This window comes from Pararge aegeria, chromosome 1 (genome assembly GCF_905163445.1).
Source record: "Pararge aegeria chromosome 1, ilParAegt1.1, whole genome shotgun sequence".
Classification (NCBI taxonomy): Eukaryota; Metazoa; Arthropoda; class Insecta; order Lepidoptera; family Nymphalidae; genus Pararge; species Pararge aegeria.
The window spans coordinates 13,265,528-13,292,774 of NC_053180.1; the positions used below are offsets into that span (position 1 = coordinate 13,265,528).

At 35.3% G+C, this 27,247-nt stretch overlaps 1 protein-coding gene across 2 annotated transcripts; it reads left to right on the forward strand.

Annotated features, from left to right (window-relative positions):
* Positions 1 to 1,192: 1,192 nt before the first annotated feature.
* On the forward strand, positions 1,193 to 27,247 carry LOC120627860 (ATP-dependent RNA helicase DHX30-like). 2 transcript variants are annotated; one of them, XM_039896010.1, is made up of 22 exons: positions 1,193 to 1,472; positions 1,570 to 1,737; positions 2,062 to 2,260; positions 3,179 to 3,399; positions 4,518 to 4,616; positions 4,707 to 4,760; positions 5,493 to 5,637; positions 13,316 to 13,511; positions 14,535 to 14,652; positions 15,142 to 15,298; positions 15,817 to 15,976; positions 17,134 to 17,288; positions 18,778 to 18,941; positions 19,637 to 19,717; positions 20,422 to 20,494; positions 20,700 to 20,836; positions 22,116 to 22,304; positions 23,248 to 23,412; positions 24,101 to 24,302; positions 24,934 to 25,132; positions 25,792 to 25,862; positions 27,026 to 27,247. In XM_039896010.1, exons 1-22 carry the CDS (start codon positions 1,367 to 1,369, stop codon positions 27,216 to 27,218), a joined length of 3,252 nt encoding a protein of 1,083 aa, XP_039751944.1. In that variant the 5' UTR covers positions 1,193 to 1,366; the 3' UTR covers positions 27,219 to 27,247. The 2 variants fall into 2 exon arrangements, with proteins under 2 accessions (XP_039751944.1, XP_039752008.1); XM_039896074.1 differs by having other exon boundaries at positions 1,570 to 1,698.

Sequence of the window (27,247 nt, forward strand, 5' to 3'; positions counted from 1 at the left end):
CCACCTGCCAGAGCACGGTATCAGAAAATAGGAAGTTTATATATATACTACGAGTAAGTAATAATAAACGGGGGTTTATTATTACTTACTCGTAGCATATTATTTGGATATTATTTGCACTTCTGAACCAATCGGAGCCAAAACCAGCTCGGAGAGTTGATAAAGCTGTAGAAGAAGATAAAGTTTTATTCTTCCTTCGGGGAGAAAATGTGTCCTGCTCATTCATGCCGTACTGATTTAGTTTAGGATATAGGATAAACAATAATTAAAAATTGGAATCTAAAGCCTTCCAACCGTAAACGTCAAAAAACAACGTGGCTATGCGCAATGCGCCGAGTCTGCGGAACACCTCTGACCTTCATAAATTACCGAATAGGCACGTGCCTGTGACCTGTGCAAATGACGTTGGTGGGGTCATTGCCAATGGTGCCTCAGTGTCTGTGGCTCGGTAGCAACAAAATTTTAATACTCTGTAGTTTAAAGACAGGTTAATCATCAGTCTGATATAATTTTTAAATACCTATAATGGGTATAAAAGTTTCTTGGAAATGTATTCATGAATGAAATAAATAAGTATATTACATACATCTAAAACGTGAGAGCGTAAGTCGCTCACCTCCTCGCTCTTACGTCATTTTCATTTTTCGCAAGGACACTTGCCGATAACCACCTGAGGGGTTGCTACGGCGTCACCGGGGGAGTGGGGCGAGCGCGAAAGCTCGCCATGAGAAGAGCCCCAGGGCTCGACGACATCGGGGGGTCGCTCTTACGTGCCTAGTGGGAATAGTAGGAGAACATAGTGACGCGCCGTGTTATACTATCGATAATATTTAGATTTTTTTTGATTAACCTGTCCAGTCCAGTGGGAATCCAACTATCTATTTTTTATGTATATTATTGATTTCTTGAAATTAGTGCCTTTTTTTAATTCAGCACAGAGTAGATACATTTAATATCAGGTACTCAAACTTCGAACTAATCAGTGCAGTCAGCTTTGCAGCAAAAAATATGAGATGTGTTTTCCTTAATAAATAATGATAAAACCTAAGAGATTTTGACAATAGAATTATGCTGTGTGGTAATTGGTCTTTGTCTGCATGGTAATGTTTGTATCCTCATAAGACTAGAATCTAGAGCCGAAAGAACAAGATATCGAAAAAATAGACATATGTCACAACAATAGATCCTGAAGTCAAATGATAACTACAGCATTTTAAATTATTTTATAAAAAGAAAATAAGTTGAAAACTTCAAATCATATTTAGGTTGTATAGAAAAGTTATTGGAAAATTATTTATGAAAATACGTGTTTATATCAATTTGAGGTTATGTTTAAATTTCCAATAGCATACAATAATTAATAAAAATGCTTCTAAAATATTTAATGGGACGGTTATATCACCGTAAAAAAATTTACCTCGTAGTTAATGAAAGGTATTACAAACCGAACTTTAATACGAGAAATTTCAGTGGTAAGTTTTTTAAATTAATTTATTCAATGTTATACCGAAAAACAAACTTACGTACGTACTTCTAATGGCTAAAGAGATTTATTTTCTTTAATTTCAGGTACAAAGTGCATAGAATCATGTAACAAGATACCCAAATATAGCTTTGAATTACAGGCAAAGTTTTTGCAAACTACAACATACTCAGTATTCTTGCAACACAGAAAATGGATTTCCAAAGGATTATTAGGTGATATATTTGTCAAAGAAAATAGTGAGATTAAAAGAGGTATTTTAAACTACTGAATATTTAAAAATTTAGTCAATAATACTGCATTAATTAACATCTATCACTGATTATATTACCTTCTGATTATTCTTTGCCATACAAGCTTTCATTTGCTATATAGCCAACATATATACAGTACTCAATGGGGTGTATAGAATAACAAGGGTGGGCAATAACACATGGTGGGCTGCGTAGCGTCTCAAAAGATTAGTGGATACAAAAAAATCTTAGTAGCTTTTTTGTCGTCCTCTTCACACCTCAACACTAAAATAACTTTTAATTTTAATCAGAGTACATAAAATAAATATATTTATTCTATTCCAGATGTAACAAATGTAAATGAAATTTTTAAACAACCCCGAGTGACATTAAATGAGCTTGCAGCAAAGAGTGGTCAAAAAGCGTTTGACATATATTATAAACAAACTGTGGTTTCCCCAAAGGGTAGTAAGAGGAAACCGGTACCAAATGACTGGACCTGCACATACTCTTTTGTTTGGCCTGAAAAAGCAAAGTTTGAAAGGTAATTAGAAGGGGTAGTAGTTTGTCCTCATACATAACAATATTATAGGTTAAAATAATAGTTTTTATAAATTTAAAATGCATATAAAAAATTTCGGAACCAACAGCATTTAAACCTGCGACTCTCAGGCAATCGCGGTTTTTTTATATGCATTTTAAATTTATAAAATTTATAATTCCTCCAAGTGTAGGTAAAAACACTAATAAAAATTATAAAAAAAAAAAAAAAAATAGTATTCTGTAGATCAAATTTTATTATCTAAAATCTTAAAATTAAATTAGGAGGTCTTTAAATTAGGAAGTATTAATCTACTGTTCACAATGTTTCCCGTGAACATGATAGATTAATTTGAATTTTTCCCTGAAATGACAAGTGTTTATACCATAGTCCACCACACTGGCAAGTGTGATTTGAGCAACTTCATGCACCTATGAAAACTTAATGAAAATCTCTCAGGCATACAGGTTTTTCACAATATTTTTCATTAATGTTAATAAATACATGGAATGGATAATATGATACAATATGTTATATTGCTAACTTAGTTATAAGGCTACAACCATGAAGCAGAGATAAATTATAAGTGAAGCAACCAGTAACCAATTTAAGTCATTCCACAAAGCTTGATTAACTGATCAATTTTTTAGATATACTTTAAACAGTATTTTCATTACTTTTAGTGAAAAGCAATAGTAGAAACTCCTACTATTTATATTAAAAAAATACATACATAAGTAACACATAGAGAAAAATTATCTTTTTTTGTTTAAACATCATTTTTAAAATATACTTTTCACTAAAAACTAATTAAAAGATTGTTTACATTAAAGCCAAGTTAGAACAAATAGAGTTGAACTTTGTTTAGGCCACACCAGCATCCTGCAATTATATTTATGCTTTGCTATTTTACATTTTCAGTACAGCTGTATCAAAAAGACTGGCTGCAGAAAAAGCAGCTACCCAAGCTCTACAATGGCTTTACAAGAATGGTAGAATTGATGACAAAGGTACACCAGTACATGACAAAGATGTGGTGCAGGATTTGCGCAGTACTCTAAATATACCTTTGCACATAAGTTTAAGTGACAATTCTGTGGATAGAATTAATAGAATATGGAATGACTATGAGACAGAAATAAGTGAGTTGTATTTCACTTGGTTAAAGAAAATGATGCGGACATGTTAGGCATACAATGATATACAATGGTGATGTGTTTCAACGTTCACAAAACAAGTGATAATGCATGTTTCTCCAGTGGAAATATTATCCTATAAGATACTTGTAATAATAAATTGGGGTAGACTTCACCGTTCCCAGTTGCTATGCTTTAACAGGTGTAAAACTAGATGCTTTAATATTATACCTTGTCAGGGGATATAATTTAGTCTTCTGACTATGCTAGTGGTTTAAGTCTAAAGCACTCCAAGACATTCTTGGGCGCAATTGGAGCTTGTTTTCCAAACAAGATTAACAGACTGAGTAGGAGACAGGCAAGATACGCCATAGCGGCCATAACATGACACTTTCCATGCTGCTCAAAATGAGCATATTTGATGACCCTACATGTAGGGCTTGCAACAAGGACGTTGAGTCCATGGAACATTTGCTTTGTGAATGCGACGGATTGGCTAGAAAGCGGTTGGACCTCTTGGGAGTGGCCTATCCACAACCAGAGGATTACTGTGCCTCCTACCTAAAAGCTTCAATCAAACTCTAAGAGTGGATTTTTGAAGCTATTTAGGGTGAGGGGGGATACAAGGACGGGGCGAGCACAAAAGATCCTGGAGATAGATATATAGATGCTAGTGGTGCTGTAGGTATTAGTATTGGTGTGGAGGGAAGCACTACCACCACTTTTAATTCGGCTGCCAAGCAGTATTGCTGTGTTCCGCTCAGACGCCTTATTTGGCTACTGGTAACCCAAACCCAAGTAACACAGCTTCATTACAGTTGTAATTACAGGCACCTGGGGCTTAACACCTACACCTCAAGTTATTGGTACGGGGCGGCACTGTTTAGGATGTGTTCCTTGCATGTCCTGCAAAGTGTTGCTTGCTCTGTTTATCAGTGATCTTTTTCACTAAGCATTAGTAGGGCTATCTGCTTGATCCGTCAATTATTACTATAAACAAAATAAAGATTGTATACATTTTTATTTACATAGTAATATAGTAATAATACTCTTTGTTTTTACATTTTAAAACTTTTGTTAATTGAATGATATCTCAATAAAAAAAATTATATAATTTGTTTCAGAAAACCTGTATGAGGCAACTTTTAGAGAAGCAAAGCAGAAATTAATGAATGTGAATTCTGAATCAATTTTAACTAAAGATTCAACAATTGATGATCAGGGTAAATAATTATAGACAGTGTTGGGAATCTAACTACATACTTGATACTGCCTACATTTCTACAACTTTTTATATAAGAAATTGCTTACAGATTATACAGATGATATGGTAGAAAATGGATCCAACAAACTCGAGGATACTCACGGTAATTAATATTAAGATTTTTTTACCTACAACACTTAGAGTGGAGTGGATGTGTGTAATAAGTATAAAGTGAGCCAACTTCTTGTACTCATTGAGAGTACCGGAACACAGGAAAGTTGAGTTGACTGACAAAAAATGATTTTTATATTTGTGATTTGTATTTTATTTTTATTATAAAATAAAAATTCTAGTGTCCCGTGAATTGTTGAGGTACTCTGAGAATATTGAACGACCTTTACTTAAATATTTGCAGTGTATCACTATAGTACACTATATTAATATCTTGTCTTTTATAATGTTATATGTCATCTTTCATCCACTTGTTTATTATCCATACATTATGTAGTTCTATCTAGTTAGTGTAAGTGGCCCTGGCGTACTAACAACATGTAAAATAAATAAATAAATAGTGATCCTGCTAAGGCTACCGCTTTTCCTTTTGAGATACGGGTCCTCAAAAAGAGTATATCATAGATTTTTAATCAACTTTAATCAACTTAACTAAGGTAATCAAAATTTCGTAAATATAGTTCATCGGGTACATACCACGATAATATCGAGTCCCGTCGTGACCACGATCCATGCGACTGGGTCGCAATATCGACAAATCCGAAAATATTATCGTGGTATGTACACGTCGAACTATATTTAAGAAAAGTATATCATAGATTCAAACAAAGTAACACCTGCTTCTTTCAAACAAATAATTTAATACTTTACGTGTTTATCACAGATCATCAATCTAAAATGCATCCTATATTCGGCAAGCAAATAATACGAGGATCGCCATCACTTATAATGCGGCGTGAGCGAATGCTTCAACAGACTTTTAGCGAGTACGACGAGAAACTCACGCCTCTGCCTATAGACCAGTACGCGTAAGTACTTTGAAATATCCTAACGAAATACCAATCAAAATAAAGTCCAATTATATCATTCAACTGCAGTAAACTGACTGTGGTAATCATATCAACCCATCACCGACCTGCAGTAAACTGACTGTGGTAATCATATAAACCCATCACTGACCCACTACAGGGCAGGGGTCTTGGGTTAAGGCTGTAGTACACCACGCTGGCCCAGTGCGGATTGGTGGACTTCATACACCTTTGAGAACATTATGGAGAACTCTGAGGGATGCTCGTTTCCTCACGATGTTTTCCTTCAAAAAGAGCTCGAACCCCCGGTCACCACGGCTTAAAGTATATTCTCCAAAAGGTACAAAATGAAACTGCTATCAAGGTTTCATATTTGGACCTCTTGGCCTGCTCGGCACTGGTAGCAGCCGTACCCACCATTGATTAGGTCGACTGAATGTGGCATGCAGCAAGGGCATCAACACAAGTAGCATCCCGAACAAACAACCTTCCTAGCCTCCAAGCAACGAGTGTCATATCGTCACGTCTCTAGCCAACCATTTTTCTATGCTCCACGAAAAGCAGGAGAATCTGTACGGTGTAATTTATAATTTCTTCAATCCTTATACTCCACGTCAAATATATCTTCTGCAATGTATCTACTCTCTACGCACGTTTTGCTCCGATACCAGAGCATCCTCAGCAGGGCTAGCACAGGCAGGAGACAATAATTATATCCCCTGACAAGGGATACCATTAAAGTGTCCAAATGCTTGCGGGAACGGAAATAGGGGAAGGTTACCCCTGTTTATTATTACACTTAGGTATATTATTTGGATATTGTTTCTACCTGTGCGCCAACTCTGAGAGGTGGTAAACCTGTGAAAAAAGATCGCACGTGGGCAGGAGACGTTAAATTTAAAATGAAAAATAGCTAAGATCTGAGTGTACGTTCAGATTCTTCTGCTTCAGGGAATTTCTAAAGTAACGCCTAATATTATTCGCCTAAAAGATCCCTTGGTTACTGCCGGAAAAGTGTCCATCAAACTAACAGCATAGCCGCGCTGCATAGCGATAGACAACCTATTGGGCCAGGTAGTCCCCAGAGTGGGGATCATAGCACCTTTCCCGTAAACGTCCCCCAATCTCCCGGATGAAACCTTAGTGCCCCCACCCCAGTTGTCTTCACCGCCAACGGGTCGAAGAAGTAGCGGTCTAGAAATTGACAATATTTAAGTTTTTTTTTCGTTTTTTGGTCCCGCCAAAACAAAGCTGACTAATAGGTTTAATACCTATTGATATGCATTGATATCATCATCATCATATCAACCGATAGACGTGCACTGCTGGACAAAGGTCTTTTGTAGGGATTTCCAAATTCCAATTCCAATTTTCAACGGTTCTGTGCCGCTTGGATCCAGCGGCTACCTGCGACGCGCTTAGTGTCGTCCGTCCACCTCGTTGGGGGTCGACCAACGCTGCGCTTATCCCTACTAATGTTATAAATGTGAATGTATGTTTGTTTGTTACGCTTTCACGCGAAAACTACTAAACCGATCCTTATGAAACTTTGTACACTTGGAAGTGTTAGAAGTAATATAGGATTCTTTTTATACCGACATTAAGCTCGGTTCCTTTGGGAGAGGGGATGAGTGTTTGACGATTTTACACCATAACTCCGACAAATTATAACCGATTTAAATAATTATTTTTGTACTATAGAGGTTATAATATGTGTTTAATTTTACCCAAACTGTGGTCGGAGATAGAGGACAGAACTCCTCAGCGGACAGCAGCAAACCCCTCATTTAAGGCTTTTTTAGAACTGAAACTAAATTTAATGCCACATCAAAAACAAAATCAAACGCAGACGAAGTCGCGGGCAGCAGGTAGAAGATATATAAATTATGCAGATTTAAAATTTGCCGAAGTGAAGTGACGTTAATGAGTGAGCAATACTGACGTCATATCTTGCATTAAGACAGTTTATGGACTATAGGAATCTCTTTATACCAGTTCATGTGGAATAGATCAATCTTCAAATAAATGATCTTCATGCCAAAATTACTAATTGGATTTTTATGGAATATACAGGACACATATGCCCGTTTCCACTAAACCTAGGAACAATCCTAGGAACACCTTAATCAGATGCCTAATGATTTTGGCGATTCCTAGAGGAAAAAACGTTTCTGGAACTCCTATGTAATGTCTAACGACGTTAGGCGCCTCTAACGAGCTTAGGTTACTCGTAAACTGACACTTGACGGATGAAAAAAATATAAAAACGTTTTTTGAATTACCTTAAATCCATACGAAAAATAAAAAATATAATAATACAAACACAAAATTCCACACCTGACACACTGACAGGTGTCAGTGTGTCAGGACAGGTCAGACAAGAATAAAACGTTATTTTGTCTATTATTTTTTGTAGTATTTATTTATATAAGTGTATAATGTAGAATAGTATTAAATCAGATTACATAGGTAGTGACCGTAAATTAAAGTGAGGCCGGTATTATCTGTGACCCTGAAAATTTCGCACTCGAACCGTGTGTACTAGTAACACAAAATTACCAGTCCCCGGTCACTGTGACCTACAATGGGTAACCTACATACCCCGTTCCCGTTTATAAAGGAGGCGAGGTCAATCGTATCGGGGGCGCCTATTGCCAAGGTCACTATTGTAGGTTGCGACCCGTTTACCGAACAAGTTCAGGGTCAGGATAAGAGCAATGAGGGTACATTTATAACCTTCGAACGAAACTGTGTCACATAATTGACCTCCTGTTATTACCAAAATACCTGTTGATTTTTCTTATTCTGAATGTTATTAATAATTATTTCTTAACCTTTTTTCTAACGCTGATATAATACACTAATTTACTTTCGGAATATAAAGCAGAATAAAAGGAGCAAAAAAATCGACGGAGTAAGATTAATCCACGATTTCACTTGACTATTATTTAATTTTAAAAAAATCTTGTTATATTAAAAGATTGACAAAAACCACACTATCCCTACTCATTAAAATAAAAGCCGTTACTGTTTTCGAAAATCGCTTATAAATAAATGTCGCTTTCTAGACCCAATAAATTTACCGCATTTCTCGTTATATCATGGCTAACACGAAAACTACCAATGCAATTCAAACAGTTGAAAAATGAAATCAGTAATATCGTATAGCTAAACGTCGTTCGAAAGTTAATTCGGCATGCGAGAGCGCTTCGCGACCTCAATCCATCGTTTGGGAGCATACTGACCCAGTTATTTAGAAACTGCGTGAAAGTTAATATAGTTTCGCCTTTTGTAATCTGCATCTACGCTTCCAGCTTCTACTTTTGTTATGCATTGCTGAGCCTAGTGCTAAATATAAACCAAAGATCCATTTCTTCAATTTTTTTGTTCAAAGATGGTGTATTTGTGTGTACCGACTTGACGATGTTATTTTCAAGTCAAGAAATTCCAATAATTTATGTTATTTTAATGCAATCAAATAAACATAATTAAATTGAATATTGCATGCATTTATAAATTAGTATAATGTACAAAATTATTGAGGTTTTCCTGTGACTCAAGTAAGGATGCTTACGACAAATTGTTAAATAAAAAACTCATTTTAACCACTGCTGCAAAATTGTAATGACAGTTTCAAAATTCATACTAACGATCGTATCTATCTATAAAAAACTTAGTCCTTAGTGATCGACAGACAACCGACAAACCCAACGCCTAAATCTTGAAATAAGAATTTTTGATTATAATTTTTCTAGAGCACCCTAGCGGAGTTTAAATCGGGCAAGAAGGTTTTTATTATTGCCTGTCATTTTTCAAGTTAGATCCTTATATAGAATTTTTGAGTGATAACGACGCAAAAATTCTTAGTATTCCGAAATATCAGGAATACTACGCAGATGAAGTTGCTGGCATACAAATGATTACCATTGGCATGGTACAGTACCTATTTGCCAGTAGCTTCGTCTTACTACAGAAAGGAATGCTTAAGTCGACGCCTTCCAAACTGAACAGTGAAACTTATATTGAAAAGTCTTCTATCATTGAAAGTAAGAGCGTAAGAAAATCGACAGTGTTTTACTTTCGATGCAAGATGACGTCTGTAGTGTTGCGCCGTTTTGACGTCACATGACGTCAAACGCGTCTCTTTCAACTTTCGTTGAGAAATCATGCTGTGTTTCTTGGTTTCACTTGTACGAAATCGAAAGTGAACTATATGACGAGGAATGCGTAGATTGACGTTTTGCGTTTACGTCACTTTGTGGTTAAGACCAGCTGAAGTTTTATATAGCTATTACAACTAGCCGACCATTTGTCTCGGTTTTCTTTAAAGCGTGGGTCGCTTGTTTTCCTAATTAACAAAGCATCCTATGTTCGTCTCTAAACGTTCGTGTATATAACTACAATCCCATACGCGGATGTTTTAAGTCGATACGTTGATTTCGTGTTAGCTTTTTATTTAGTTTCAAAATTATCACAAAGAAAATATAGACTTAAATATTTGGTTTAATAGACTTGGTATTTTAACGCGTTTCTGAGAAAACACGTGATGAATATGGTCTTAAAAAAGGACGGACAGTCAGACAGACATCATAGTAATCCTATAACAATTCCGTAAAAGAGTTCTCAATAATAATACTGTTGCAACTTGCAAAACCCCATTGAAGTCCTTAGGAGTAAGTACTATCTTAGAAAATGCCCATAATAACTAAATAGGACTATCCAAACAAATGGGATATTAAAATTTTCCTAAATGCGCAAACCTGACTTACTTTGCCTGTTTTTTTTAATTGTGCAAACCAAAAATGCCAGAATTTACGCCCATCTTAATCGTGATCTCACTCACGTCCACCTTGCAGATTGAACGGCATGAAATTAAATATTAACTTATTCCACGACACACATTTTCATGGTCTTCGGCGAACAGTCGTCAATCGTGTATGGATTTCCCATTAAAGTTTCTGTGAATTTACATATTTCATAGGGTTGGTAGGTTATGTGTCTTTTCAAAAGTTCATATTAACTACATATTTGTAGTAATTACTCAGTGTCTCGAAATTCGAAAACGGGTTCACTACTGTTGGGCACCATATTATTACAGGGAAGTAAATAGGTCACATCAATAGCCTATATAATAACATTCCATTGCTGGACTAAAGGTCTCTCTCAACATGACGGGTTTGTCTATAATCATCACGCTGGGTAGACGCGTTGGTGATCGCAGTAGAGTAGTAGCACAGAGATCGCCTCTCCTTGTAGCACAACCACGGGCAGAAGAGGGGTACTTAGTACCTACAAGATTTGCTCACTCGCAATCGAATAATCGTTTTCGAGTATGGAAATATTTAAACATCGGAGTAAAATGGATCTTGTTCTGTAAATTCTCACACGATTCTTTAGCTCGGACTTTTGACAGAACGTTTGTAAAACAAAAATCAGAAGTAGGTACAGCAGTGGCGTGCATAGAGGGTATGTACAGGGTATGCAGATGATATAAAATGAAGAAAATCTCCAGTAAGAGTTATAAATACTTAAGGGTAGGCTTTTTATAACTCTTACAATGCCAATCCTTAAGTTTTCTATGAGTCTTACTGGAGATTTTCTTTATTTTATATCATCTGCATACCCTGTGCATACCCTCTATGCACGCCACTGAGGTACAGGATTTACGACTCTAAGTTAGTGGTATTAAGTCCATTTTACTTTGTCAGTACAGAGTTCGATACTCGAAAACTACTCTTCTCTAATTAGGTTTAATTTTTTTTAAAGAACCAGAGCCTCAGTTGGTATTATAATGTCTCCGTTGCTAAACTTAGGACCACAAAATGTATGTCTCAACTATTCAATGCTGTAGGATAGTAAAGAATCTGAAAAATTAAAAGATTGGGAAATTCGTATCATTCGAATTTGCCTCAATTATTATTCTACCTATAATAATATAATTGACTAGTATTTTTTGTTGCACGAATGATGTTATTTTATTAAACGAAATTATGTCCGGTATTTATTTCTTCATATGAGTTATTTATAGAATCAGTATTAGAACCAGTCTTTAATATGAGAATATGATTCATAATTTTGCCAAACGTTTGAAAATTAAATATTTGTTTTATTTTCGTCAAATGAGATGACAATTTAACGATTACATGCGTTCAAATCTATATTGCTAACAATCCCATTAGGTCTAAAATAATTATCACATGATTACATTAATCTAACTAAATGCAAACAATAAGCAACCCTAACATTTTTTAATACGGGTGATGAGGGTTATTCCCTGGTAGAAATGATCTGCCGTAACGTCATTACTCGCAAGTTGACAGCGTTATGCGAATAGGTTTCTATTGTATTTTTTTTTTACCTTTATCCTTCTACGAAACAAGAAAATGTTAATCACCTATTCAAGTTACCTCCGAGCGGAAAACTAGACTTAGCGCATGGCCTTGAATTTGATTGAATTTGAATGTAGTTCATACATTCCATGGGTGTGCCTTAAAACGAAAACGGGGAAAAATAACTGTACCTACCTACTTTTTTAGACTCAATTTTATTTAAAGTGCTTACTGCTGTTAAATTAAGTGGATAGAACTCTATTAATAAATAATCTATGTAGTTCTTTCACAACTCTGTAAAATATGCGTTATTCTTTACCTTATATCTAACTTAAAGGCGATCTGCAAGTTTAAGTAAAATTTCCTTGATAGATATAATATAAAAATAAACAAAAAAGTTCTTCTTAGTTAATATAATTATGGGATGGAACAAAAAATTATATAAATGTTGGTAAATGTTTCTGAAATACAAACAAAAAGTTTTCGATATGTGCATACTTCCTATATTAACCTACGGAAGCCAGACTTGGGCTTTAACGCAAAAGTTAGAACAAAAATTAGCAATTTGTCAGCGCTCGATGGAACGTAGTATGTTACATGTTAAACGGTTAGACAAAATAAGAAATGAATCACTAAGAAAAGAAACGAACATAACAGATGTTAAAGTAAAAATCCGAAAACTATAATGGAAATGGGCGGGACATGTGTGCAGGCAAAAGCAAGACAGGTGGGCAAAAAGAGTTACAGAATGGTATCCGAGAGAAGGGAAGCGATCTAGAGGACGGCAGAGAATTAGGTGGAGCGATGATTTTGTCAAAATGATGGGAGCAACATGGCAAAGACTGGCGCGTGATAGAGATGCATGGAAAAAAATGGAGGAGGCCTTCGTCCAAAGGGCGTACTGAACTGCGAAACTGTCAAATATAAATAATATGTTAAGAAAAATAGTCATAAGGAAGATTGTGTTTTAAATAATAGTTTGAATATTTATGTTTTTTTGTTAACAATCATGTTTTTTTCAGTAATAAAGGGCTTTATTATTATTATTATATAAATGTTTCTGAGTATTTGAATTTAGTTTTAACTTTTTTTATTACAAATTTTAACTGATATTTCCTATACTGGAAGGTAAAGACTTTTATAAAAATATATTTTTTTATTTAAACTGAACTCGCCAAATCCTGGAAATCATCAAAAACCGCAACGTCATACACACTGTCATTGTATCACACTCTTAATTTTACTTCCAACTTCACATAAGAAATGAAACAGCTGTCAAACGTAAAAGAATACCGACCAGATTTTTATTTATGTTGTCGAATGATCAATTTTTTTTTGTATCATTTCAGCGAACAGATAACCTCGACACTCGAGAAGTCTCGAGTAGCCGTTATAGTAGGCGCGGCAGGGTGTGGCAAATCTACGCGTGTTCCGGCAGCAATTCTCAGACACTGTGGTGTTCAAACTGCCGCCATAGTGTCTGAACCGCGAAGAGTAGCTGCTATAGGTCTAGCCCAAAGGGTAGCTGACGAACTAGGTGAAGATGTTCGTAATCCTTACTATATCCTACTGATATTATAAATATGAAAGTGTAGATATTTGTTACTCGATCACGCAAAAACGGCTGAACAGATTTGGATAAAATTTGGCATGCATGTAGCCTTTGACATGGAAAAGAACAAAGGCTACCTTTTATTCCGATTCCTTGAATAGTTCCCGAGGGAGAATTGAAAATTGTTCACGAGCCGCGGGCAGATATCTTAGAATGCATGTCACCTATGCTATGGAAAAGGACATGTACTCTCTATACCGATCTTTCAAATAGTTCCCGTGGTAGAATTAAAAATTGTTAACGAACGAAGCTTTAGAAACAATTCTGAAGTCCACGCAGATGAAATCGCAGGCAGCAGCTACTAGAATTAATGCGATACAATAAATTAATTAATTAACAAATAGTTAGAGAGATTTTTGTGACAGTGCGCGTCCGTGAATGTATTACCCGTCATGCTTATTTCTGCTGCCAAGTAGCGTTGCTGTGTTTCCGGTATAATTACGGACATATTTGGGTTAACACCCTACGCCTCAAATTGATGGTCACAGGCAGTGGCAGTACTACCATAGAAGCCGAAAAGCCGGGCTTGCGTTAAAATTAATATCTCTATTAAATTTTGCTCGACGATTCCGAAATACAATACATAAAATAATTCATACTTGAAAGCATATAAATTCAAATCCACCATAGCTGATAAAATAAACAATGTTATAACTTTTGCTGAATAATGTATGGACAATGAGTATATAAACACTACGTTAATCTGATATAATGATATTTACAGTGACTTTTAGAGGTCATTACGAGTCAAATTAGTCCTATAGTTAACTGGTATTGCTCAAATTCAAGACCCTTGGAACGCCACTGGTCACAGGGTGGCACTTTATAGGAGGCATTCCTTACACTCCATGCGAATTGTTGCACTGTTTATAGGCTATGGTATTTTCGAGCGAGCCATCTGCTTGGTACGTCAATTATTACTATACAAAAATTGTACAATAGCTCTCATTATACAGGTGGGAGAATCTGTTGGCTACCAAGTACGTCTTCATGCGAAATTACCTCGTCCACCCGGCGGTGCGATATTGTATTGCACATCCGGAGTTTTATTGCGTAGGCTACAACTCGATCCTGGTAAGTTAATAATAAAATACAATTAATTACAATACTTTTTTAGTTATGTATTTTTAATAGTAACGTTTTTACTATAGTTAAAAGCATTGTTAAAAAAAACGTGCGTGTACGCAAAAAAAAATAAAAAAATAATAATAAAATTTTGACTATAGCTGACTTCTTCTCTCTCTACCGAAAAGTTTTTTTTATTTTTTCATTACACTACCAGTTAGCCCTTAACTGCAATCTCGCTCACCGTAGCACCAGGTAGTGAATCGCTTAGCGACACGTCGTTGTCAGTAGGTTAATGTAATAATGTTATAGTTAAGGTAAAATACATTTTTGCTCTCTGAGAGAGTTTACTTGCTTTTGCACATAACTTTTTGCTTAACATTCTACCTTACTTGCTGTGTGCAATGAAAGTATATACGTGCAGTATCTGATAGAATAAAGTGTATTTCATTTGGATATTTAATCCGTTTTGTTCAAAGAATGATTTAACATTTCTAGGTCTAGAAGGTTGCACACACGTCTTCATTGATGAGGCGCACGAAAGAGATGTTAATACAGATGTCACTTTACTGTTATTGAAGCGAGCCCTTGATATTAATCCAGATTTAAAGATAATTGTTATGAGCGCTACATTGGATACTGCTGTTTTTACGAGGTAAAGCAAAATAAATTTTCCCACACTATTAATAAACTGTCTTTTTTGAAAGTTTTCTGGTTAGGGCTTTGCATAGAAATGGACAGGAATGTTGATAGGTTCTTTTTTTTAAACGACTTCCAAAAAAGGAGAATTATCCAATTCGGTATTTTTTTTTTGTTTGTTAACTCAAAACTTTGATAAAACATTAAACATTTATAAACTATGGAAAAATATTTTTTTATTTGAGATGGCATACTTTCCTTCCCATGTGGTACCATTTTCATCAGACCATTTTCGTCATTTCAAGATCTGCTGAAGGGAACCTGGAGAAGTTGGGGGACATTTTCAAATATTTCAGTGATTGGAGTTTTTTTTAATTGCAAACCTACCTACGTGAAGAAATTGCCCTCGATGGAGGTCAAACCCGAGACCTTACAGCTCTCCACCTAAGAAGGTCCTGCCCTAAGAAGGTCGTCGAAAACCTGCTGATGTTAGTATCACAAAACATTTAAGTGACATCTATGTATCTCTTTTAGGTATTTCGACGAATGCCCCGTTGTAGAAGTACCGGGAAGAACATTTCCAGTAGATATCACGCATTTGCAAGAAATTCAGAAGAAACTAAACGTACGACTGCCTTTATCTTTAGAGAATTCTGCTAAAGTAGATGGGAGACCACATATCATCTGTCAAGAGGTAAAGGCCATATATCTAAATAAAATGTAACAAAATAAAACCTATAGATTGTCGCAACGTATTGCGATTCATTATTATAGACAAATCTAAGAAATTACGAACCAGCGACCATTCCATTTTGCATCAGGAAACTCCTGCGAATCTTTTATTTTTTTATTGCATACCTATAAAATACCTTTTACTCAAGGTCGTTTATAAAAACCTTCGTCCGCTATTCTAGACAATATACCCCACCCACCGCGATAGCTCCTAATGGTCGTAGCGCTAATTCGGCCATAAGGTTAAAAAAAAGTGGGTTTTTGAATGCAAAAAAGTAGTCAATTAATCTCAGTTCAATAAACTCACGCGTTATAAAAAACATACTCTTCTGCTTTATTAATAGTATCATCATCATTATCAACCCATTATTAAGGGACACCTCTCGAAATGAGAAGCGCATAGGCTTTAGTCCGCCACGCTGACCGTATGCGGATTGGTGGACTTCACACACCTTTGAGAACGTTATGGAGAACTCTCAGGCAAGCTGGTTTCCTAATGATCTTTTTTCATCATCATAAATAATAAATAAATAAATGTATTACGACAGTACACACATCGCCACCTATCCCCAAAGTAAGCGTAGCTTGTGTTATGGGTACTAAGACAGCTGATGAATATTGTTATGAATATAATACACCGAAATACTTATAATATACAGATAAACACCCAGACACTGAAAAACATTCATGTTCATCACACAAACATTTTCCAGTTGTGGGAATCGAACCGACGGCCACGACTCAGGAAGCAGGTTCACTGCGCACTGCGCCAGTCGGCCGTCAAAATATAGAAAGTGATGTTTTAATTGCATAAACTATAAGTAAAGAAATTGGTATTTTTGCGATATCAAATAGATTTTATTTCACTACTGCATTGGCAGGAGACTTATCTCCCCGGGAAAAGGGTTAAAATTTATCTTCTCCCACAGCTTTTATCAACTCTCAGAGCACTGGCGCACAAGTGGAAATAATATCCAAATAATATATGTGCAATAATAAACGGGGGTTAACTTGTCCTATTCCATGTTCCCTTGATTTTGCAGGTGGACACGTTAATTAAATCCCTTGTCAGGGGATTTAATAGGAGGATATAATTTTTGACTGTGTCTCTTTCTTTAGGTGGTAGATGTTATAAAAGCTGTCGATAAAAGCCAATCAGAGGGGGCAATGCTGGTGTTCCTCCCAGGTTGGGCGGAAATCAAGCAAACAAAACTGTTACTAGACGTTTGTTTTAAAAATTCCGCTCAACATATCGTATTGCCTGTCCATTCCAGGTACGTTTCCTTGTTACCTTTTACTCAAAGCGACGATCAATAATCGTGGTTTTTCATTACACCCATGCTCTTTAGCCGGTTTTCAGTGTTAATCGGTTACTATGCTACATAGTAACTAGCCAAACCAAGCCTCCCTGGAACTGATGCCCAGAGAAAATTCAGAAATTATAAATTAATCAAGTAGATCCCAAGTGTCTCACTGGCTTATGTTCCAAAAGGGAAAAGCCAAAAAAGCCAGTGATCTCTTTCAGGCAAAAGCCTAAAAGAGATCACTGGCTTTTTTGGCTTTGGCAGATCACTGTTTTTTTTTTTTTTTTTTTATTAAGGCCCAAACAGTATACTTAATACTTAAAATTAGTACAAAGAAAATAACACATACACCAATTAAGTAGCCGCTAATAAATCTAACGAATACATTAAAATTGACAGCAAACTTATAACTTAATTATGAAACTTTAGAATATGTATAAAACACATATTATTGACAGATAATGTAAATAAGGGAAGACCCTTATTAACAATATCCATCAAAGTGGATATGTGAAAGCATAAGTAGTACTTTTACGTAGAACAATTAGAAGTTAGAATTTAGAATAAAGATGTTTTTTTAACTGAGCAAGAGTAAGATTAAATAAATCTAAATCCGAGAAATTATTATTATAGCTTTGAGTAGCTCTATAAATATAACTATTAAGAGCGTATTTTGATCTGACTAAGGGCAAATAAAATGGAGGGGATTTTCGCCTAGATATAATATTTTTTGGACAAACAAAACCAATTCTACTAAGTAGTTTTGGAGTATCAATTTCATTCCTTAAAATTTTAAACAAAAAAACAATATCACGAACCTGTCGACGAGCCTGGAGGGGTTTCAGACAGTCTGAAGTAAATGGATTCTGCCTGGATCCCGAAAAACGATACCTCAAGTGCTTAGACAATTTGTTTTGCGAGTTATCTAACATATTAATATAAATATTGTATCTCGGATTCCAAACAACAGAGCAATATTCCAATAATGGTCTAACCAAAGAATTGAAAAGAAGTATAAGAGTATTATAGTTTTCAAATTCTCTTCCAACTCTCATGACAAAACCTAATAGACGGTAAGCCCTTGAAACAGTCTCCTCAATATGGGTTTTAAATGTTAGTGATAAGGACTCCTTTTGCTTTTGAATTATGTTCATTTCGTCCTGTAAAAAGATCAGGACAGAATCCAGGACTTTCCGCTTATCAGACCACAGCGCTCAGCACCTGCGAGGTCGACAAAAATATAGCTTAACTTTTGGACAGCACCATTTTACTCAGTTTTAATCAACAATTTCGAAAACTTTTAAAATGGTATATGTTGTACTATATTGAAGACTAAGACTGCGAACCCGTTTAATATACACCTGCACCTGAGATGAAATATTCTACTTTCGATCTAAAGAATGCGTTAGAATAATTAACTTCGAGTCTCATTGTTCAAGTATGGAATACCTTGTTCTAGATTATCAACCACAGAGCAAACAAAAATGTTCTCAAAACCGCCGCCTGGAGTACGCAAGATAGTACTGGCAACAAACATAGCTGAGACCTCTATTACAATACCAGACGTGGTCTACGTTATAGACAGCGGGGCCCATAAAGAAAATAGAATACGAGACGGCACTGGTGAGATTGTACAAATAACATAGGCATGCAACCTAAATTATCTCTTGTTTTTTGCCCGCTACCTATTCACAGTACAATTGTCCATCTTTCATCTCTTATCTTCATTCTAGCCTCAAAGTCCGTAACATTGAAAAAAAAACGGATTGGCATACAACCTTCCAAATCCCATTTCACCCACTTAAGAGTCGATTTCCGGAATTAAAATGCGTATGTGTACTCTAAGTATAATCTTTCACCTCTTTTCATTATTCATCCTTACGGATTGTCAACCATCCCGAACGACCCCAACTTTAAAAAATATGGGATATTCATATAATCTTCTCAAACCTCCGAGAAAAGATTGAAAATGCCTTCTTTGAAAATCCCGTCAAAATCAGGCCCGACATTCCTATTAATTTTTCTTACCAGCTTACTACTAGGTAGAATCTGCCTTCCGAACCGGTGTCACTACAAACGAAGACGTTTTCAAAATACTTATGTTAGGCCTGCTTGAAAGAGATGGATTTGGAACTATGTACTAAGTTTAACCGACCTTGATAATTAACTTATAAGAAGTTAGCATTCCGGAGACTTTGACGCCCAGAAAACGAATGAATCCGTGGAATCAATTCAAATTCAGTACAAACTGTTACGATGTCGTGAGTTCTTTATGAATTTTATTTAGCTAGTAATGTATTTAATCTATTCATAATTAGGTACCGCGAGTTTGGAAACTGTTTGGGTATCACAAGCAGGTGCCAAGCAGAGAGCTGGCCGCGCGGGAAGAGTGCAACCAGGTTTGTTCTTTTTTAGTAAATTCAAACTTATCGGTGTATTCAGCTAACAAAACTAGTAATTTCAAATTTTATTTTTATCTTTTTATAATATTTTTGCGAGAGAAAGAGAAATTATATGTCTCAGAAAAGGAAAAAATATAGTACGTAACGTACTTTTATCTACTCCCCGACCATGGGTTCACAGGCGGAAATAATATACTTATTATTACAAACGGTATATGTCCACCGATAACTTCTCCTTTCCCCTGTTGCCGTGCTTTGGCAGGTGGACAACTAAATTATGCTTGTGAGTTCAACTTGTGGGATAATTTTTTTGTCTCCTGCTTTTACTAGCGTTTTGAACGTTAGTGTAAAATTAATTCGGTATTGGGAAAAAGATAACATACCTAATGTTCCGCAAAACAAAATCATTTCTGGGAAAGAAATTGTACTTACTTTTGAAATCGTAATGAACTTAATTTTCTTTACTTTTAGTTAATACCATTAGATTTCAGCAACAACTTTAGATATTTTATTTTTAATACCATATGCTTTTAAAAAATGTTCAAAATTACGTTTATTTGTACATAATACAACAAAAGTTACCTACATACCAAAATAAAACTTAATTAACTATAAATCTTCTAAGATACCACTAAAGACAGGTACTCAGATATCATAACATATACTATATTCTTATTGTAATAATTGGTTTCTATTTCAAGGTCATTGCTATAGAATGTATACCAAAGAAAAAGAAAATGAGTTTGCTCCGCACACTACACCAGAGATATTAAGGTAAAACCTTAAGAAATTTCAGTATACAACAGCTTCGCAGTTAATTACTGATCTATCCATTATTTTTTACACTATGTAGTTGTTCAAAATAAAATAACAGAATCCAAGAGTAATTCAAATTAGTTTCAACATTCTACTGACTGATAATTTTAAATAAGTTACCTGGCATCCAGTTATTTGTCATACTTATATCCATTTATTTCAGAATTCCTTTAGAACAGACTGTATTGGATTGCAAGACGTACGCACCAGATGATAAGGTGGACGTTTTCTTGTCAGAATTACCGGAGCCACCCAGCAAGCAAGCGATTCGGTTCGCCGTAAACGATTTGATAGATTTAGGTAACTGTATAAATTGTATAAGTCCCTTTTTCCCTTATTTCTGAGTTGTATAGATCGAGATCGATCTATAGACCATAATATTTGATTTAAATTAATAATAAATGCCATCAAAAACAACTTTAAAATTTATTAAGTTCCTTATTAACTTCTGTCTTTAGTTATTTCATTTATGTTGCAAGTTGACTACTTACGGTCTCACCGCATCAGAAATTGCAAATCGTAAAAATCTTAACGTCCGAAATAGCAATAGAAGTGACAAATTATATTATTCTAATTCAGGACATTGGCAATTTTATTATTATTATTAAACTCTTTATTTGTATACCACAACATTTAAAATATAACAAAAACAGAAACAGCGAAAGAAGTAGTAATACAAAAGGCGGCCTTATCGCTTAATAGCGATCTCTGCCAGGCAACCTTAGAATTAGGAAAAAATAGAAGAGGAGAATAGACTGCTGGTGGTACAAATATTAAAATACATACATGCAAATAACTACATGCTAATACATAAACTAGTGTGCACAAATAGATAAAAAGTAAATAATATAATAAATAAATAAATATAAAAATAAACTAATATATATAATAACAACACTTACATAATTAAATACTTTAACATACAATAAATGAGTAAGTATATACATACTATTAAAAGTCGTTAACAATATAATGAGCCTTAACTGCTCTTTTAAATATCGCCAGTGATTTGGATCGTCGTATGCTCAATGGAAGCGCATTCCACAATTCCACAACGCTTATAAAATTTTGTCCTATGATAAGGCATACACAGCGTCAGCGCACGGCACGATCTTACACCAGATTGCTCACCAAGAAAAGTGAACTTCTCTTTTAAATACGAGGGAGTATTTAGATGAAATAACACACAGTACAGAAGAGAAAGTACATGCATATCCCGGCGACGACGAATAGGAAGCCACTTGAGTTTTTGTCGAAATTCGGAAACATGGTCATATTTGCGAAGGCCAAATATGAACCGAATAGCAAGATTTTGAAGACGCTCAAGTTTATTAAGCTGATCCTCGGTCAGATTAAGAAAGCTTGCATCCGCATAATCGAGAATAGATAGAAAGAGAGAATGTGCTAGCATAACTTTGGTCGGAATTGGAAGAAATGATTGCAGAAATGATTGATGATTGAATTTTACACACTAGACAGATAACAAAGATGGTTGATATTCTATGTCAATAGTATCCGCCATAACTATTTTTAGCAACCGAAATGGCCGTCATTTTATTAAATGTTAAACCTATTTCAGGAGCTCTAACACCCAGTGAACGTTTAACCCGACTAGGGGTATTACTCTCAATGATGACATTACACCCGCGTTTGGGACGCTGCGTTTTGAACGCGGCGCTCGTCGGCGGCGTTGTGGCCGCTGCTAACGTGGCCACGCACTGCTCCGATAACGTCGAACTGTTTAGAAATGCCGCTGATAGGAGGGACGGTATGAACATTTCTAAGTACTAATGTTATATAATACTAACTAATACCTGCGACTTCGTTTGCCAAAACTCTTATTTCCCGGGATAAAAGGAAAGCCTACTTCTTCTTCTTACTACATGACTACATGCATGCCAAATTACATCCAAATCCGTTCAGCCGTTTTGTGTAACAAACATCCACACTTTCACATTTATAATATTAGTAGAATACTAGGATTTAAATTAAATTAAATAACCTAACTAATATAATAAAAATACGTAATTTGTGGCGGCCATCTTAGATTCGAAAATTATTATTGTTCAAAGTATTGTACTAGTCAAGCACTTTCATTTGATACCCTTATTGAGTGAGTTATAAAAAATGCTTAATGCTACATTTTGGGCCGATTTTGTAATCAAAATCGGTTCAGCTGTTCGGAAACTACGAGGCCTCAGAGAGACTTATAACATCCCGTCGTTTTGCGTCGGGGGTCAATAAATTAGATTTGTAATAAATGTCAATTTTAATGTACACAAATCTGGAAACTAAATTGACAAGTCTCAAAATTTTAGTAGTCTCAAAATCTGTTTCTTATGTTCTTTGTGAAACATGCAAACTATAGCAAGGTTATATTTGCAAACTTCGTTTTATCGTATCGTATTTCATACATTAACGTGAAATTCAAGTTTTCGGTAAACGCGCAGCAACTATGGATCCGGGGTAAAAAGAAGCCTAGGTGTACAATGTAATATCCAGGGCATAGTATAACTATTCTACTATTTCAGTCAAATTTGTGCTCTACATAAAGGAGTAACAAACATACACAATAACATACAAACATTCGCCTTTATAATATTATTTTGATTATAAACGATCCCGTATCATATCCTAAAATATAAATCGTATAAAGTAGGAAAAATGACTTGGGGTGTTTCTGGCCCTTAGTGTTGATTTCGGTATTACAGAGGTACGTGAAATAAAACGAAAATTCAGCGCGACTTCTGACCACGCGGCATTACACTGGATACAAGACGAGTTCGAGCAGAGGGTGGCGGAAAAGGGATGGGAAGGGGTGGACCAATGGTGCGAGCAATACAGATTGAGGAAAGATAGACTCAGCTATGTTAAGTGTAAGTATTGATACGAGGAGGAGATCAAAGTGCCAAATGTGATTTTTTATAACTACGATTACTTATATGATCGCGTTAACTACTGTTTGTATGGTATCGAAAGAGCGCCATCTATTGACAAATGCATGAAGGAGGGTTATAGAGTTGTTTGTCCAAAATGTTTAAAATTACTATTTTAGAGCATAAATATTATTAAAACATGAAAAGAATTTAAATAATTTTATTCTTTTTATACATCCTTTTTATATATATTGTGTAATAAAAAACATACTTAACGCAATTAAAATTATTTAGAACTTAAATTTTATTATTCTTATTGAATTGGCTGACTGCATGGAAACCGTTGCCCTGCCATGTCAATTAAAAAAAAGAAACTTACTCTCCCAAGTTAAAATTCATCGTCTTTTATGATTAAAATTTGCAAAAATTACTTCAAATGCTGCTATTTTTCATGATTTCCTTTCGTTGTTTTATTTTTTTTATCTGTATTGACTTGTATTAAACAACGTTTAATTAATACACTGGCGGAATTATCATTTCCACTAATTCCTATTCCGACGCTTATGAAGAAATGCCACACTTTCCGCTCTTGTATAGAAATGATTATAATTTTTTAGGCGTGCCGGTGCTGCCATCTCTGGAAAAATCACAAGAACCGCTTTCAATACATTGTTTTTTAAACTTGCAGCCGTATCTAACCTCCATATGGAACATCTTCTCAAAACTGGTCTAATAGAGCAAACTACTGAGGTTGAGGAGCTGAACCGTTTCTCAGAGATAGACGAACTTACAGCAGCTGTTTTACTGTCTGGTTCTAATGCTTTACTGGTCACTAAGAAATACGTTAGGACTAAGGGAAAACTGATGACTGTCGTCGATCTGTTTACTAGGTGAGGCAGTTATTTTACATCATATTTTTCTTCGAACGTTGGACGTCCACTGCTGGACTTATGACCAGCGGGAGATCTATGCAAAATTTTGTTCCATAGTCTGGATTTCTGCTTATCTCCGATCTTTGGAAAAAAAAAAACAAGATACTTCGTAACTTCTAACGGACTCTCTTTTCTATTTAGGTATAAAGTAATATTACAGAAAGTCGATTAGTATGAAACAATCTTCTCTCGGTCTGGAATTAGTTTTTTTTTTGGTATAACTTATTCTTGCTCTTCTGTACTGTTATCGGATATACATAGAATATTTTGATACTTATTTAAGAAGATATGAATTTACTATCGCGACACTGTTAACTCTCGCGTTATCGCGAGCGAAAAGGTCTATAACAAAAGACAGTATACAAAATTTTTATCTAATTTGTCTTGGCTTGAGGAACGGAATGCTAGTGTTTTTTATGAATAGAAAAAATAAAGATAAAATAATAAAAATACGTTCTCTATATTTTTGTATGGTTTCATCATCGTTTTCATTATGTTACACACAAAAACCTAACAAAAAGATGTCTAAATTTAAATAAAGGTAAAAAAATATTTTTGGCTAAATATTTTACATATTGACTATTTTCAGCAAAGGTGACAGAGCTCACATTGGAAGCGAGAGCGTAAACTATGGTTTAACGAAGCGTAAAAACAATACGCAACTGTTAACCTACTTTGGCGGTTATCACTCCGTAGAACGGCGAGCTTTGGTTGTCTATAAGACATCTCTGATACCTCCTCATACTGCTTTACTTTTTTGTATGGGACAGATTTCAAAGGACATTGTGGTATGTACCGTACTTTAAGGGACTTATTAGGAACGTGCCATTACCTTGCGATAGTTACACGGTGCTTTGTCACACTTCAACTGACAGCACCTTTCAAATGACGAGGGTGAGAAATTCACCGGATAACTGTTCTGACGTTATGCTACGTGATTAGGCTACTATGGTTTGCCACTTTTGTTGCGGTTTTTTTTGGTTTTAAAGTCTGCAGTTACGTTATGTGGCGCAGCCTAATGCGGCGCAATTTTTTTTACCCAAAAGTTATTCCTCGACTGCAAACTCACCTGGTGGTAAGTGATGATGCAGTCTAAGATGCTAGCGAGCTGATCTGTTAGAGAGTATAACAGTTACATTAACCATTACCCTAATCGGCTTCCACGCGACATCGTATCGGAACGTTAAACCGCTTAGCGTCACTTCCTTGTCGGTAGGTATAACTAGAACATAAAATGTTCAAATATGTATTGGCTATAGACTGTCATTCCATCCATCACCATTTTCTGCAGCAAGAAAATAGTGCCAATATCGTTAAACAATAATAATTAAAAATTAGAAATGTATATGGATATTTAAGCTTCCACCGCTTAAAATTTTCCAAAAAAAATATTGAATGTGCAAGAATTTTCCATTTACAGTTTTATTATAAGTGGGCTCCTTTTCAGGATGGGAGCAACGGAGAAGTAACTGAAATGCATCTACCGAGACACAAGCTCAAAATTCAAGTACCTACTAGGTATGAAAACATTAGTTGTTTTCTATTTCATACATAATATATTTACATTAATCAGTTTATTATTACAATTTCTATGGCATCTTCATTTCATTGCTATCTAGTATCTAACCATTACCTACTGTAAATTTCGGGGCACGGGTCAAAATGTGAAAGGCTTAGATTGCAATCAACCACTCTGGCCAAGAGCGTGTTGGTAGGCTTAACAACGCCGTTATTGAGCATAGTCGTGCAGGTTTCCTCACGATATTTTCCACCAAATTTACCATTAAAGCTAAAAGAATTTCTAAAAACGAACATAACTCCGAAAATATAGAAAGGTGTGTCCCGGGTAGGAGGCCGAAGTCCTAACAGAGCCTATTAAAATAAAATAAAAATAGCCTTTATTCTCTGACTATATAAATAAATTTTTGCTTATGAACTACTAGTTACTAAATCTATTATTTAATTAAGTTATATTTATTCCTAAAAAAATTTGTTTTGTAACACCAGCTTAGTCAGGCTGTCCTTGGACATAGACCTCCTCTAGAATTCTCCAGTGTGCTCTGTCTCTGGCTATTCTGATACCAAGATATAATTTCTTTAGTCCATTTTTCTTTCGAGGATCTAACCACATGGCCAGTCCAGCGCCATTTTAGTCTCTTGATCTTTCTGGGGACATCCGTTACTCCTGTGGCCTTCCTAATTTTCCTTATACTCCACTTGTATTTCAGCTTAATATTCAACATGCTCCTTTCCATTTTATGTTTGCATACTTTCAGCTTCTGTTGGTGAGCTTTCGTCAATCCCCAGGTTTGACATCCATAAGTGAGAATTTTGAGAATACACATGTTATATACCTTGGATTTGGTTGGCATTGGAATATCTTTGCTTTTTAGTACTAACAGAGCCTATTACCGCTCTTAATTTATTGCACATATATTTTAATATATTCGTATTACTGGTTGTAAATATTATAACATTATGGCACAACCAACCGATAGACGTTCACCGCTGAATCATGATAATTGGAAACTATTAAGCCCGCAAAATTAAAGTTGTCATAAGGGTTTAGGCATCAGTTAGGGAATTATTTCACAAATAGTAAACCTTTGCAATTTTTTATATCAAGCTAAATATATTTATTACAGCTTTATATTAAAAATAATTTGTTAACTTATTTTCAGTCAAGCCGAACAGTTTCTACGAGCCAGGGAAATGCTATGGAATACGTTTCAATATTACATAGAGAGAGACCTCAGTAAGACCCATTATGATGACGTCACAAAAGTGTCAAGGTTCAAGGCCAGACTCATTAAAGCACTTGGAAGAATATTAGTGGAAGCGGTTGAAAATCAACAAAATACTAGTAGTAGGTAATATTTAAATAAAACAAAGTATTCATACAA